At 36.9% G+C, this 13,159-nt stretch overlaps 1 protein-coding gene across 1 annotated transcript; it reads right to left on the bottom strand.

Annotated features, from left to right (window-relative positions):
- Positions 1-9,442: 9,442 nt before the first annotated feature.
- LOC110708913 lies at positions 9,443-10,733 on the bottom strand. Its single transcript, XM_021887138.1, has 2 exons — positions 9,599-10,733; positions 9,443-9,453 (listed from the first exon to the last, which is right to left on the bottom strand). Exons 1-2 carry the CDS (start codon positions 10,731-10,733, stop codon positions 9,443-9,445), a joined length of 1,146 nt encoding a protein of 381 aa, XP_021742830.1.
- Between the last annotated feature and the right edge of the window lie 2,426 nt (positions 10,734-13,159).

The raw sequence follows: 13,159 nt of genomic DNA, 5'->3' as shown, positions 1-13,159 counted from the left end.
ACAGCTTGTTGCCGAAAACGTACATTATTACGGGACAACCATATAGCCCAAAGAAGGGAGAAAAATTACACCAAGTTCTCCCAATCCTTAGCAGCCGCTAACAACGAGACCATAACAGAAAACCATTGGAGAAAGGGAAGATGAAGAAGACCCTGACTATTAAAATGAAACGAGCTGCGAACCCATAAAGGAGTAACGAAATCACAGTCTCGAAACAAATGGTTGATCGTCTCCTGCTCCCTTCAACAAAAGAAGCAAGTCGAATCCACGGAAACGCCGCGAACAGCTAGAGCTGAGGCAACCGGAATACCAGCATGAATTATTTTCCAACCAAAGATCTTCCATTTAGGAAGAAGGGGGAGCGCCCAAAATTTCTTCCACCAGGGAGTAGGCAAGGACCCCAAAGGAGGACACCTGATAGTCTGCTGAAGTAAGAGAGCATAGGCAGACTTCGTAGAAAAGGAGTCATCCTTGGTAAATTTCCAATATACAAAATCATCCATAAGCTCCTGCGGACGATCCAAACTAAGGATCCTGACGGCAGTTGGACTATCAAAAAACCGATGGACTCTCGAGGAGTCCCACGCGTTAGAACACGGATCAATTATACCAGACACATGAGTCGGAAGATCCGACTGAGATAAACCATCCTTGAATAACACTGGACCCCCAGGAGCCCAGTTGTCGGCTATTATGTGTACCTTGTCACCTCTACCCACTTTCCAACGTACACCAGAAAAAACAGCCGAAAGAGCCATCTGCAACCCACGACAGCCCCAAGAGGGGCGAGAAATCCGAGCTTCCGGATTGACTGGCAGAGAGGGGTACTTCGAAAACATGAGTCTAGAAACCAAAAGTTGAGGATTTCGAATCATCCTCCACCCTGTACCAGCAAGGATAGCTGAATTAAAGCAAGCAATGTTGCGCACATCCAAACCCCCCAAACCTTTTGGTAAATGAAGAAGAGACGCTGAGCGCAACGCCAAACCCTTCCGAGAACCAGACGATCTCCACCAAAAGTTGGCAAGCATGCTATCAAGTTGAGAAGCTACAGAAGACGGAATCTTGAAAACCGACAAGATATGATTAAACGATGCTATCAAAACCGAATTTATGATAACCAGTTTCGCTGCTGCTGACAAGCGAAGAAGAGAAGCAAAAGCAGACAACCGGCTAGCAACCTTGTCAATTAGAAACCTGAATTCCGCGACTTTACTCCTTCCAAGGTCAACAGGAAGACCTAGATAAGTACCAAAAGAAGCCTTTGATTGTAGTCGAAGATTGCGAGCTAAAAAATCACGGTAGTCTTGAGGCGTATTCAGGCTGAACTTGACAAAGGACTTCTGAAGATTAATCATCTGACCCGAAGCAGAGCAAAAATCCAAAAGAATGGCCATGACATTGTCATACGCTTGGGGCGAAACTTGGAAAAATAACAGCGAATCATCTGCAAAGAACAGATGGGAAATAGAAGGTCCGCCCCTAGACACACGAATACCAGAAAACAAAGCCTGTTCTTCCGCCCGCCTAAGAGAGGTCGACAACACCTCCATACACAAAACAAATAGATATGGTGATAGAGGATCACCTTGTCTAAGACCACATTGTGGTCGAAAGGAGGGTGTAAGACTCCCATTCACAAGAACCTGGTACGAGACAGTTGTAACACACTGCTCAATAATATGAACCCAATAAGGCGGAAAACCAAAGGCCCGTAAAACCTGACTTAAAAAATCCCAGCGCACTCTATCATAAGCTTTATTCATATCCAACTTTAGAGCCGCATAAAAACGTTTCCGAGCTTTAGAAGCATTCATAAAGGATAGAAGCTCGTGAGCTACCAAAGCATTATCAGAAATTAGGCGACCCGACACAAAGGCATTCTGGAACCCTGAAATAAGAGATGGAAGAACCCCTCGCAGACGGCCAGTAATGCATTTCGCTATACATTTGTACATGATATTACATAAACCAATCGGCCGAAACTGAGACACTAACTCCGGCTGAGAAACCTTCGGTAGAAGGACTAAGAAGGTTCTATTCCAGTCCTTCAGCATATAACCATGAGCAAAAAAGTATTGAACTGCCGAGATAACCAAATGCCCAGTATGATCCCAATGAGTCTTGAAAAAAGCCGAAGTAAAGCCATCAGGCCCAGGAGATTTGTCGTTAGCAATATGAAACATTGCAGCTTTAATCTCAGAAGGCGAGAACGGGGCCATTGACATGTCCTTTTGAGACGAGGATAGCGTCGGGAGGCCAAGGTGATCCCAAGAAAAAGGAGGGTCACTCCCAAATGGAGATACAGGAGAATATAGATCAGAGTAAAAGGCCTGAATAAGAGAGCGAAGCCCAAGAGAATCCGAAACCCAAATACCAGCATTATTCTTCAGACTGACAATCAGATTACGACGACGACGAGCTTGGACCACCGAAAACAGTAATTTGGAGTGTGACTCCCCTCCAGCATCCCATTTAGTTTTAGCACGTTGTTTCCAATAGAGAAAAGCAGCATTTGCTTCGGCAATCTTCTCTTCCCTAGTATTTAGAAAAAGAACTCGCGCCATTGGGGATTGTAATTGAGTAGAAGAAGAAGACAAATCAGAACATAAAGCTTTCCAGTTTATACCCCAAGATTTCCTGTGGCTAAGGCACCAGTCTTTAAGTCGCCCGCGAATAACAGCAAGCCTGCGAGATAAGGTAAAACACGAAGAGCCTGTAAATTCTAAACGACAGCCATCCTTAATAATCCTAGAAGTATCCTGACCAGATAAGCACCAGTTTTCGATTCTATAAGGTCGCCGAACAGAATCTTGAGGTAACGAGTCTGAAAAGATACTAGCTGCGTGATCCGAAAATAGAATCGGTTGATGATGAACAATGGAGTCCGGATAATCAATAAACCAATCTTGAGTTGCATATGCCTCAGATAAAGGTGTTGAGTGAGAAACAAAAGCTCTATGTTGAGGGAAAATAGATGAGAAAGCAACCAAATTGCACCAGTGAGAAGAAACAACAGTCATAACATAATCACCAAAATGCTTGGGTGGCTTTCTAGGCCTTGTAGAAGCCCTAATTTGTGGTTCATAATGAGGCAGAGAAAGAGCATCATGAATGTCAACAACATCAGTAGGAGAGAGAGAAGGAGAAGAAGAAGGAGAAGAAAGAAAAGAAGAAGAAGAAGATGGAGAAGAAGGAGGAGAAGAATGTGATGTATTTGTGTTATCATCAGAATTTGTGGTGAAAGGATCATGAAAGAAGGAAGGAGAAGCAGAAGGAGGCATAAAAAATTGGAAGGGTGAAGAATCAGAACTATGAGCATCCCTCATATGATATGGGAAATGCTTCTCAAAGAAGACAACATCTCTAGAAATTGTAACTTTAGAAGTTGCAAGATGCAAAACCTTGTATCCCTTCTGACCAATAGGATACCCAATGAAAACACAAATATCAGACCTAGGATCAAATTTAGATCTATGTGCCTTGAGGGTAGACACATAGCAGAGGCAGCCAAAAGCTCTCAGGTTTGATAAATCAGGTGGAGCCTTGAATAACTTTTCATAAGGTGAAAGATTGTTTAAGATAGATAAAGGCATTCTGTTTATCAGATATGCAGCACAAAGTACACATTCTCCCCAAAATTTCATAGGTAATTTAGCTTGGAAAAGAAGGGCTCTAGATGTTTCCAACAAGTGTTTGTGTTTTCTTTCCACAACTCCATTTTGTTGTGGAGTGTCACTACAACTCTTTTGATGTTCAATGCCAAAAGAATGGTAAAAATCAAGAATCGAACCTTCACAAAGTTCTTTGGCATTATCAGTCCTTATGCATTTAATATCAAAGCCATATTGATTCTTAACAAATGTAGCAAAATCCCTTAGGACAGAAATAAAATCAGACTTAAACTTGATCAACTTGATCCAAGTCATCCTTGTATAATCATCAACAATGGTTACAAACATATGACAACCAGTAGATGTCTGATGTACATAAGGACCCCAAAGGTCTACATGTATCAACTGAAAAGGTACATCAGATTTTATTTCACTTCTAGAAAAACTTAATCTATGTTATCTTGACTTAGGACAAATTTGACAAACAACATTATCAGAACCTTTTACCTTAAGAGCAGGAAAGATAATCTGCAGTTTAGGGAAAGGTATATGACCAAACCTAAGATGCCACAACTTTGCATCATTAATAGATCCTAAAGCAATATCCTGAGCAACAACAGAAGCAATGTGACTCTTATTCTCTATAGAGGAATAAATCTTCAAGGGAACAGTCTCAGATTCAGAAAACTGGTCAGCGACATATAATCCTGAGCACAATCTACCAAGAACAATCTCTTTGGTCTGGGAAGACCCCTGTATGAGACATTCATTTCCAGTGAAAGTCACAGAACATGAGTTATCCAGACACAATTTATGCACAGATATCAAATTGAAATGAAAATCTGGAACATATAAGACATCCCTTAGGTAGGGGTGTACAAAAACTGGACCGGACCTGAAACCGGACCTGAACCGACCTGATCCGGACCGGACCTGACCCGGACCTGTTGATTCAGGTCCGGTCCCGGTCCTTAAAAATCAAGGTTCCCGGTTGCGGTCCGGACCCGGTCTAAACCCGGGGTTTTCAGGTCCGGACCTGAAACCCGGAAAAATTGTATTTTTTTTAAAAAAAAAAAAAAAAAAAAAAAAAAATTAAAATAATGCTTGACAGCTTGAGGCCTTGAGTGACGCTTGAATTCTCTTTCATTTCATTCTAACCCTAACAAACAACAGGCTGTCTCCCCCTCTCCCTCACGCAGTCACGCACTCACGCAAGTCTCAGCCCACCGCGGCAACGCCCACCGCCGACACCTCCTGCCTTCCTCACTCTCTCAGGCGAAGCCCAGGCGCCCACCGACCACCGCATGAGACAGCTACTGCGCGATTTTCGATTTCTCCGGTAAGTTATTTTTTTTTTTTAATGTAAATCTAAATTATCTAATTATGTTTGGGTATTTTGTATTCGAAATAATGAATTAAGTGTTAGAATTTATATGTTTATTCATGTTTCAATTGCTTATAATGATTATTTGATGTTTGCATGTTGAATTTCTTTTTTTTACTTCAATGGTTTCGAATTTATGTTTTTTCTTTTTTGGTTTATTTTCGAATTTTAATAGAACAGGGAATAGAGCAAGATATTACATTGAATTTATTGTCTGTGATTTGATTTTGAGAGCTGAAGGAGTATGATAGAAGGGTAAAAGTAGTGAAATATAGGAGCTGGACAGATGAAAGAGAATACGAGGGTGGTAATTTAGAATTTGAAATCATGAAGTTTTTTTAGTATTGTTGATCTTGGACCTTGGATGTCAAACTAATTGCTGATACTAGGATATTGTTATGATCTTTCTGTAGTGTGTTGTTTATTTAATTGTAGTCTTAATCATCTGACTTTGATTTCCCATTTAGCATTCTAATTTTAAATCTAGGTTAGCTTATCCTTAAGCTGATGTCTACCTGTAGGCAACTTCGCAAGTTACTCCCTCTTAACAGAAATGCTGGTAAATGAGAACCTTTGTGGCAATAGGTGCAGATAAGGAGCCTTAACTAGACATCAAAACCAACTTTGGTAGTTTGGTCGAAGCTCACGTGCAGCTCCCAACAAATAAACATCTTTGTAAGTGGCAAAGATAGTAGACTTTGGATGTTGGATAATCAAGAATTCCACTGTATGCTCTTAGTGAAGATTCTATATGAGTAAGGTGTATCAGAAAAAACTACCTGTATGGTTTTTTTTATTCTCTATTTATAGTCCCTAGTCTATTTTTTGACCTTCGTGTATTGCAAGAAACATAATCTTGGTTATAAAAAGGCTTTCAAGAATTGGTTTAGACAGATTTTGAAAGGGTTAGATTGTCTTCACTGTCAGAATCCTTCCGTCATTATTGAGATTTCAAGTGTGATGATATTTTTGTGAATGGAAACCCTGGGAAGGTTAAATCGGAGATCTTGAACTTGGGAGAATGCTTCAACATGCAAAAGCAGCTTTTGTTGCTGGTGGTATTCATGGCACTAGGCTAGTAAACTTGAGTTGAATCAGGACATCTTGATGACTGTCATATACCTCATGTTTTGTTTTTCAGTAATTGACAATTTTAATACAGATTAGGATATAAGTAATACTCTAATGCTTAAATGGCATAATCATAACTAGTACATTATATTCTATTTGGTACTTTGTTATTTTGTATGTGGATGTTATCCATCTGATAGGTACATTTTATGATTTCTGAATTCTTTTGACATTCTTGTGCAAATGGGGGTGTTCCTCTTAAGTTCTAAGTGCCGCTACCAAAGGTTGTTTGCAGTTGTTTGTTATCAACAATATCCTACAAGTTTTTTGTTTGCAGTTGTTTGTTATTTTTGTTTTTATTCTTGCAGGGAGTGAAGGAAGTCAAGGAACCACGGATTCTTATTCTTGCAATGTAAGTTGCTCTTAAATTTTTTTTATAAAATGGTATGTGTATATAATTGTTACTTTAAAATTACTTATATTGTATATAATTATATTGTAGATGGAGAGCTCTCAATCCAAACGGTCTGCTTCTTTTTCTGAACAAACGTCACAGCCACTTTCTGAAAAGGATATGGAAGAATTGCAATCTACTTTGCCTCCTGATAAGAAGCTAAAAGCGGGGCGGGAATATATATGGAACAGAAAAAGTAAGAGGAAAGCTGAGTATTGGAAATATTACTTAGAGTACGTCGAGAATGGAAAACTACGAGCTGAATGTAAGTTCTGTCCTAAAACTTTTGCTGCTGATGGTAATCTTAATGGTTCAAAAAATGTTAAAAACCATGCAGAATCATGTCTCGGTAATCCTATTAATATAGAAAAAGAAAAGGGCAAAGAAAAGCAAACTAAATTGTATTTTGATCACGAACATGAGAGTAGTGAATTAAAGTGTGGGAGTAGGATTATTAACTTGAATGATGTTAGAGAGGCATTGATTCACATGATTATTGTTGATGAGTTACCATTTAAGCATGTGGAAAAACCCGGTTTTAGGCACTTTGTGCAAGTTGCATGTCCACAATTTCACATTCCATCTCGTGTTACCATTGCTCGTGATTGTTTAAAGTTGTATTATAGTGAAAAAGAGAAATTGAGAGAAATGTTTAAGACATGTCAAAGAATTTCTGTGACCACTGATACTTGGACTTCAATACAAAGAATTAATTATATGTGTCTTACAGCTCATTTCATTGATAATGACTGGAAATTGAATAAAAAGATCATAAATTTTTGTCCAATTTCTAGTCATAAAGGAGAGGCTATTGGAAAAGCAGTTGAGGCATGTTTAGAGTATTGGGGTATTGATGATAAACTTTTTACTGTCACTGTTGATAATGCTTCTTCAAATGATGTTGCTTGTGCACACTTGAGTAGAATGGTTAGAAGAACAGGATGTATAAATGATGGAAAAAATCTTCATGTTAGATGCATTGCTCATATCATTAATTTAATTGTGTGGGATGGTATTAGAGAACATGGTGTGTGCATTGATAGAGTTAGAAATGCTGTGAAATATGTTAAGAATTCCCCTGCAAGAATACTTAGATTCAAAGATCTTGTGCAAAAAGCAAACATAGATTCAAAATCTTCTTTATCCTTTGATGTCCCCACTCGTTGGAACTCCACATACATAATGTTGGAAACGGCTTTGAAGTTTCGACGTGTTTTTAGTGGGTTATCTCTTCCTGATGGAGAGGATTTGAATGACAATGAAAGGCCTCCCGAACCCGAAGATTGGGAAAAAGTGGAGAGGTTGGTTTTGTTTCTAGGGGGGTTTTATCTGTTAACTAAACGAATTTCTGGTTCCCATTATGTGACAGCTAATAAAGGTTTAGGAGAAATTGCTTCTATGTATGATATGTTGAATAATTGGGAACAAAGTGAGGACTTGAATTTTCAAGCCATGGCCATTGCAATGAAAAAAAAGTTTGATAAGTATTGGGGGGATGTGGATAAGATGAATAAGTTCATTTATGTTGCTCTTCTTCTCGACCCTCACTCTAAGATGGTCATTGTTGAATTGACACTAACGGATATGCATGGACCGGAAAAGGGTACAAAACTTGCTAATGATGTGAAGGAGTTCGCTTACTCTTTATTTGAGGAATATAGAAAAATGTATGCTACTTCTAATATTCCAGATTGTGGAGATAATATGTCAATGGATATTGATAATAGTAAAGGAGTGGGTTCCGATTATGTGAGGAAACTAAAAGAAAGAGCAAAACGATTGAAGGGGACAAGTGGGTATGCGATAAGTGAGTTGGATAGGTACTTAAATGATCAATTAGGGCCGGAGGAGGAAGAACAAGATGCATTGACATGGTGGGGTAAGAATGGTCAGCGTTATGTGATTCTTAATCGCATGGCACGTGACATACTAGCCATCCCATTGTCGACCGTTGCATCGGAATCTGCTTTTAGTACGGGAGGTCGTACTCTAGATCCATTTCGGAGTTCTTTGACTCCTAAGGTAATGCATCGTTATCTTTTTATTTTATAAAATCAAGTTTGTTTATATCTTAATATGACTTTGTTTATACATATTTGTGTAATATTTTTGTATTGAAGATGGTTCAAGCGTTACTTTGCACACAAGATTGGCTTAGAGCTAAGGAAGTGCCAATTGTTGATGTGGAAGAAAATTTGAAAGAGTTAGAGGAAATAGAGAAAGGTAGTAATAATTTTATGTATTTGAAATTTTGTTACACCAAATTTATTATTTCATTGTTATCAATCATTAATATATTCTATATTGTATTTTATTTAGAGGTGCAACGTGGTGAATCTAACGATGTAGACGATGAAGTTGTTTTCGTGGACTCATTAGTGTGAATCACGCGATCAAAGGGAAAACAACTCGTTGGAGAATTTATGTATTCCTAATACTTGAGAGTTGAGAGTTGAGACTTAAGAGAATTTATGTAATTTTATGACTTTTCGTGGACTTATTTGTATTTTCGGTGGACTCATTTGTATTTTTGGTGTTTGAGAATCGGGACTTTATAGACTTTATGTAGTTTTGTAATTGATAATTTTGGTTTGTATGTAATTATTAAATTATACAACAGGTCTAAAAATCACAAAACAGGTCCATATGCAGGTCCAACAGGTTTTGTATTAAAAAAAAAAAACGAAAAAGACACAAAACAGGTCCATTCAGGTCCAAACCCGGACCGGACCTGATTTTTCAGGTCTGGCCCGGAACCGGACCTGTTAATTCAGGTCCGGTCCCCGGTCCTCATAATTACCCAATTCAGGTCCCCGGTCCAAACAGGTCCGGTCCAGGTCCGGTCCGGTTTTGGACCGGTGTACACCCCTACCCTTAGGGTTATCTGACTATTTATCTTGATTGTGCCTATATGTGTCACTAGTATCTTTCTGCCATCAGGAATATTAATACTATTGTCTTGACTATGAAACTCAGTGAATGTATCAAACATTTTTAGATCATAACAAATATGATCTGTAGCCCCACTGTCTATGATCCAGCCAAAATTAAATTGAGATAAGAAACAGAATTTACCTGCAAATAAAGCAGCACTGTTGGAGCTCTCACCAATCAGAGGAACTGAGTTTTTAGATTTTGAATCCTTTTGTTTGGAGATGTAACTCATGATAGCATTTAATTGTTCCTTAGTGAAAGGAGAATCTGTCTCAGAATTGTTATCATCACCATGAGCATAATGAGCAAATTTCTTTGGCTGATGAGGTCTGTCGGAAGGAAAACCATGCAGCTTGAAACATTTATCAATTGTATGATTTGTCATTTTACAATGATCACAGAATAAATCTCTTTTCCTGTATCCCATATTCTGTCTGAAAGAAGGATAAGAATTATCACCAGAAGCAGGTTTACTTCCATAGTTACCAAATTGAGGATTCTGATGTGGAGGTTTATAGAATTTCTTTCTGTCTGCAGCAAATGCCATTGTTTCAGAAGAATGTCCTGACTCACTCAACTGTTTGTGTCTTTCTACTTGCAACAAAAGATTGTAAGCCTGATTGATAGGAGGAAGAGGCATCATCATAAGAACATTACTCCTTACTTGTTGATAACTAGCTTTCAATCTCATCAAAAATTGAAGAAGCCTTTGATCTTGTTGTATCTTCAAGTACTTCATAGTGAGATTACAGGTGCAACCAGAACAGGTGCAAATAGGCAAGGGACAAACATCATCAAACTGATCCCAGATATTCTTAATTCTGGCAAAATACTCAGGAATACTATCATCCTCTTGATGAGCAGCAAATATCTCTTCCTGAATTGAATACATTTGAGCATTCGAAGTTTGGCCATATCTATCTTCCAAATCCTTCCAGATTTCATGAGCAGTCTTATAGAAGAAGACACTCTTAATAATAAGAGGACCTAGAGTGCCTAGAATCCAACCTATAACCAAATCATTGCACCTAACCCAGGCCTTATACTTAGAATCCAGACTAGGCGGTTTAGGTAAGCTACCGTCCACAAAACACATCTTATTTTTTGTAGAAAGGTGCAAAATCAAAGATCTCTTCCAAGAACTATAATGTTCTCCATTAAACAGATCAGAAACGACCTTCAAACTGGTATTATCAGCAGGATGTATGTAATACACAAAACAAGGATCCTGAGTAGGTTCTATAAATCGACTAGCAGAATTCATTGGACTTTCCATGCCTCAAAAAACAAGCAAAATCACCAGAAAATAGCTCGAAAGAGCACAACAATTCAGCAGTTCAGAAATCGTAACAATATCTCAACAGATCGAACGATTCAGAAGAAATTACTTCGTAATCAACAAACAAATTCTCCAAACAGAAAAACACAGAATCCTCAAGAATAACAAGCAATCACCGAAGAAATCGAAGATGAAAAATAGACAGAAACCTCAATTTTAACAATCAAAGAAGAAATCGAAGAAAAAATACCTCAAAAAGAGAAATCCAGAAAAGTACGAAGAACGACGAAGAACAATCCAGAAATGCAGCGAAAAAACGATCGATCAGATTATAGCTCTGATACCATGTCAAAATTGTGAATCAAAATAGAGAAAATAGCAGAAATAGTTGTTGTCTTCATCATTCAATCAATCGAGCTCAAGCTTTAGCTTGGAGCAAAAATGGAGGAAGTTTGAGAGTTCATTATTACAGAGAAAAAGTGAGTAAGAAGAAAATTGAATGAATGAGAAATTAATGCTGATAACCAACTAATTAAAGAGGAAAGAGAGAGCACGAAAAGTGTGACTGCTGAGGTGGAAAAGTTGTTATAACAACTTATGCCGAGTCAGCTGGAGAGCTCACAATACTTGATCTATCTTGAGTCTGGGCTTGAGTCTGGGTTGGGCCTGTGTAGATGGACTGAACAAAAGGATCTTGGCTAGTATTCTCAACAAATAGTATGTTTATTACATTTTAATAGTATGTTCTTTTCACTGTAAGTATATGTTTATTGCATTTCTGTAATATTTTTCATTCTGGTTTTTTTAATGAAACATATGCACCAAGTTTGGGGCATACGCCTGTAAGAACCATGCTTTGATGCACAATAATAGTATCTTGTGTTAGTTATTTTGAAACTGGGGCAATAGTGACATGGATTTTAATCCGAATTAGCAACGATTTAAGCTTGAATCTTTGTGAAGAGTTTTGAGGATCTGAATTCTGAAGTGATAAAAATGGAAATTATGGCTTCAATAAAAGGGATAATACCCTGATTCTCAAATGAATACATGGTCGCCTCTTCCTAGTCACGACTAGAAAATAATCAAGTCGCTACAAGTGATGGATTGAAGATTATCATTAGAAATCAAACAAGCAGCATTAAAAAGTTAATCCCAAAACAAAAATACACTAAAATTTATTGATAGTTTTGTGGCCTATCTATAGGATGTTACACCATAACATGGTGATGTGTCATAGTTATGATTGGTCTATTTTTTATTTATTTTTAAAATACTAAATGTACTATACATGTATGTATAATTATAAATATATGTATTTTTTTAAAGAACACGTAATTATTTTTTTTTAAAAAACTAATTTTATCTTTTTAAAATTATTTTCGAAAATTAAATTATAATTAAAATAAAAAAAAAAATCATCTTTGTTCTTCATTGTTCTTCATTCATGATCTTAATTAACCACCCTGACCCCAAAATCTTGTATAATCTATTCGGAACTCAAACTAAAATTTTGCCCAATGATCAGATTTGTTGGGTTTCGAATTGAATCTGCTTCATTGATTCGTATACAAATTTCGTTGGTCGATTGATAATTATGATTTATGTAAAAATAATGTTGTTTGATAGTTTTGATGATGAAAGTAGCCTTGGGATCATGTATTATGATGATCTAAAACACGTATCTTTCAATTATTTTTACAATCAACTGATGGATAAAGAGGGTGTGCTCTGCGATTTATTGTTTGAATTTTTTTTCGCAGATCTGTTTGATTTAGAATTGAGATATGTGATTTTTTTTATCTATTTGTGGTTAGTTAATTACCTGTATTTAGTTAGGTAATTACTTGTATATAGTTAGGTAATTATCTATATTAGGTAGGTCATTACCTAACCCACAAACAAGTTCGAGAAAACTTAATTACATTTATCGGATCAAATAGGGGTTGCGAACCAAAAAAAGATGCGACCAATTCATCTTCTACAAACTTGATACTCCTTGTTCTTTGTCAAAATTGCACAACTTGAGTCCACATAAATGATATTTTTGAACAATTCAAATCGGAATTTGTCCTTTGCAAAAACTTATAAATGAGATTATTGTTGAGATTTCCTTATGAACAAAAACCTAAAATAAAAATCGGCAAAAAACCAAACGCAAAAACACAATTTATTTCGAATTTTTATCCCAATTTGTGTTCGGATTTATGAATTTATCAACAACTAACATTGATTTTGGGAATGGGGGCAAATCTATGACATGATTGATGAACATGGATGAACAATGATGAACAATTTTAATTTTGTTATCTTTAATTATAATTATAAATTCAAAAAATAATTAATATTATAAAAACTATATTTTTTATAATTTATAATTACGTATTTCTTAAAAAAAATACATACAAAAAAAATTTTAATAC

The sequence above is a fragment of the Chenopodium quinoa genome, unplaced genomic scaffold (assembly GCF_001683475.1).
Source record: "Chenopodium quinoa cultivar QQ74 unplaced genomic scaffold, ASM168347v1, whole genome shotgun sequence".
NCBI lineage: Eukaryota > Viridiplantae > Streptophyta > Magnoliopsida > Caryophyllales > Amaranthaceae > Chenopodium > Chenopodium quinoa.
The sequence above is the reverse complement of the archived record's forward strand: the minus strand, read 5'-3'. Positions and strand labels throughout refer to the sequence as shown.

Bases quoted from the DNA above. Each gene is read 5' to 3' on its own strand.
- LOC110708913 (XM_021887138.1), bottom strand. From the start codon at position 10,733: ATGGAAAGTCCAATGAATTCTGCTAGTCGATTTATAGAACCTACTCAG.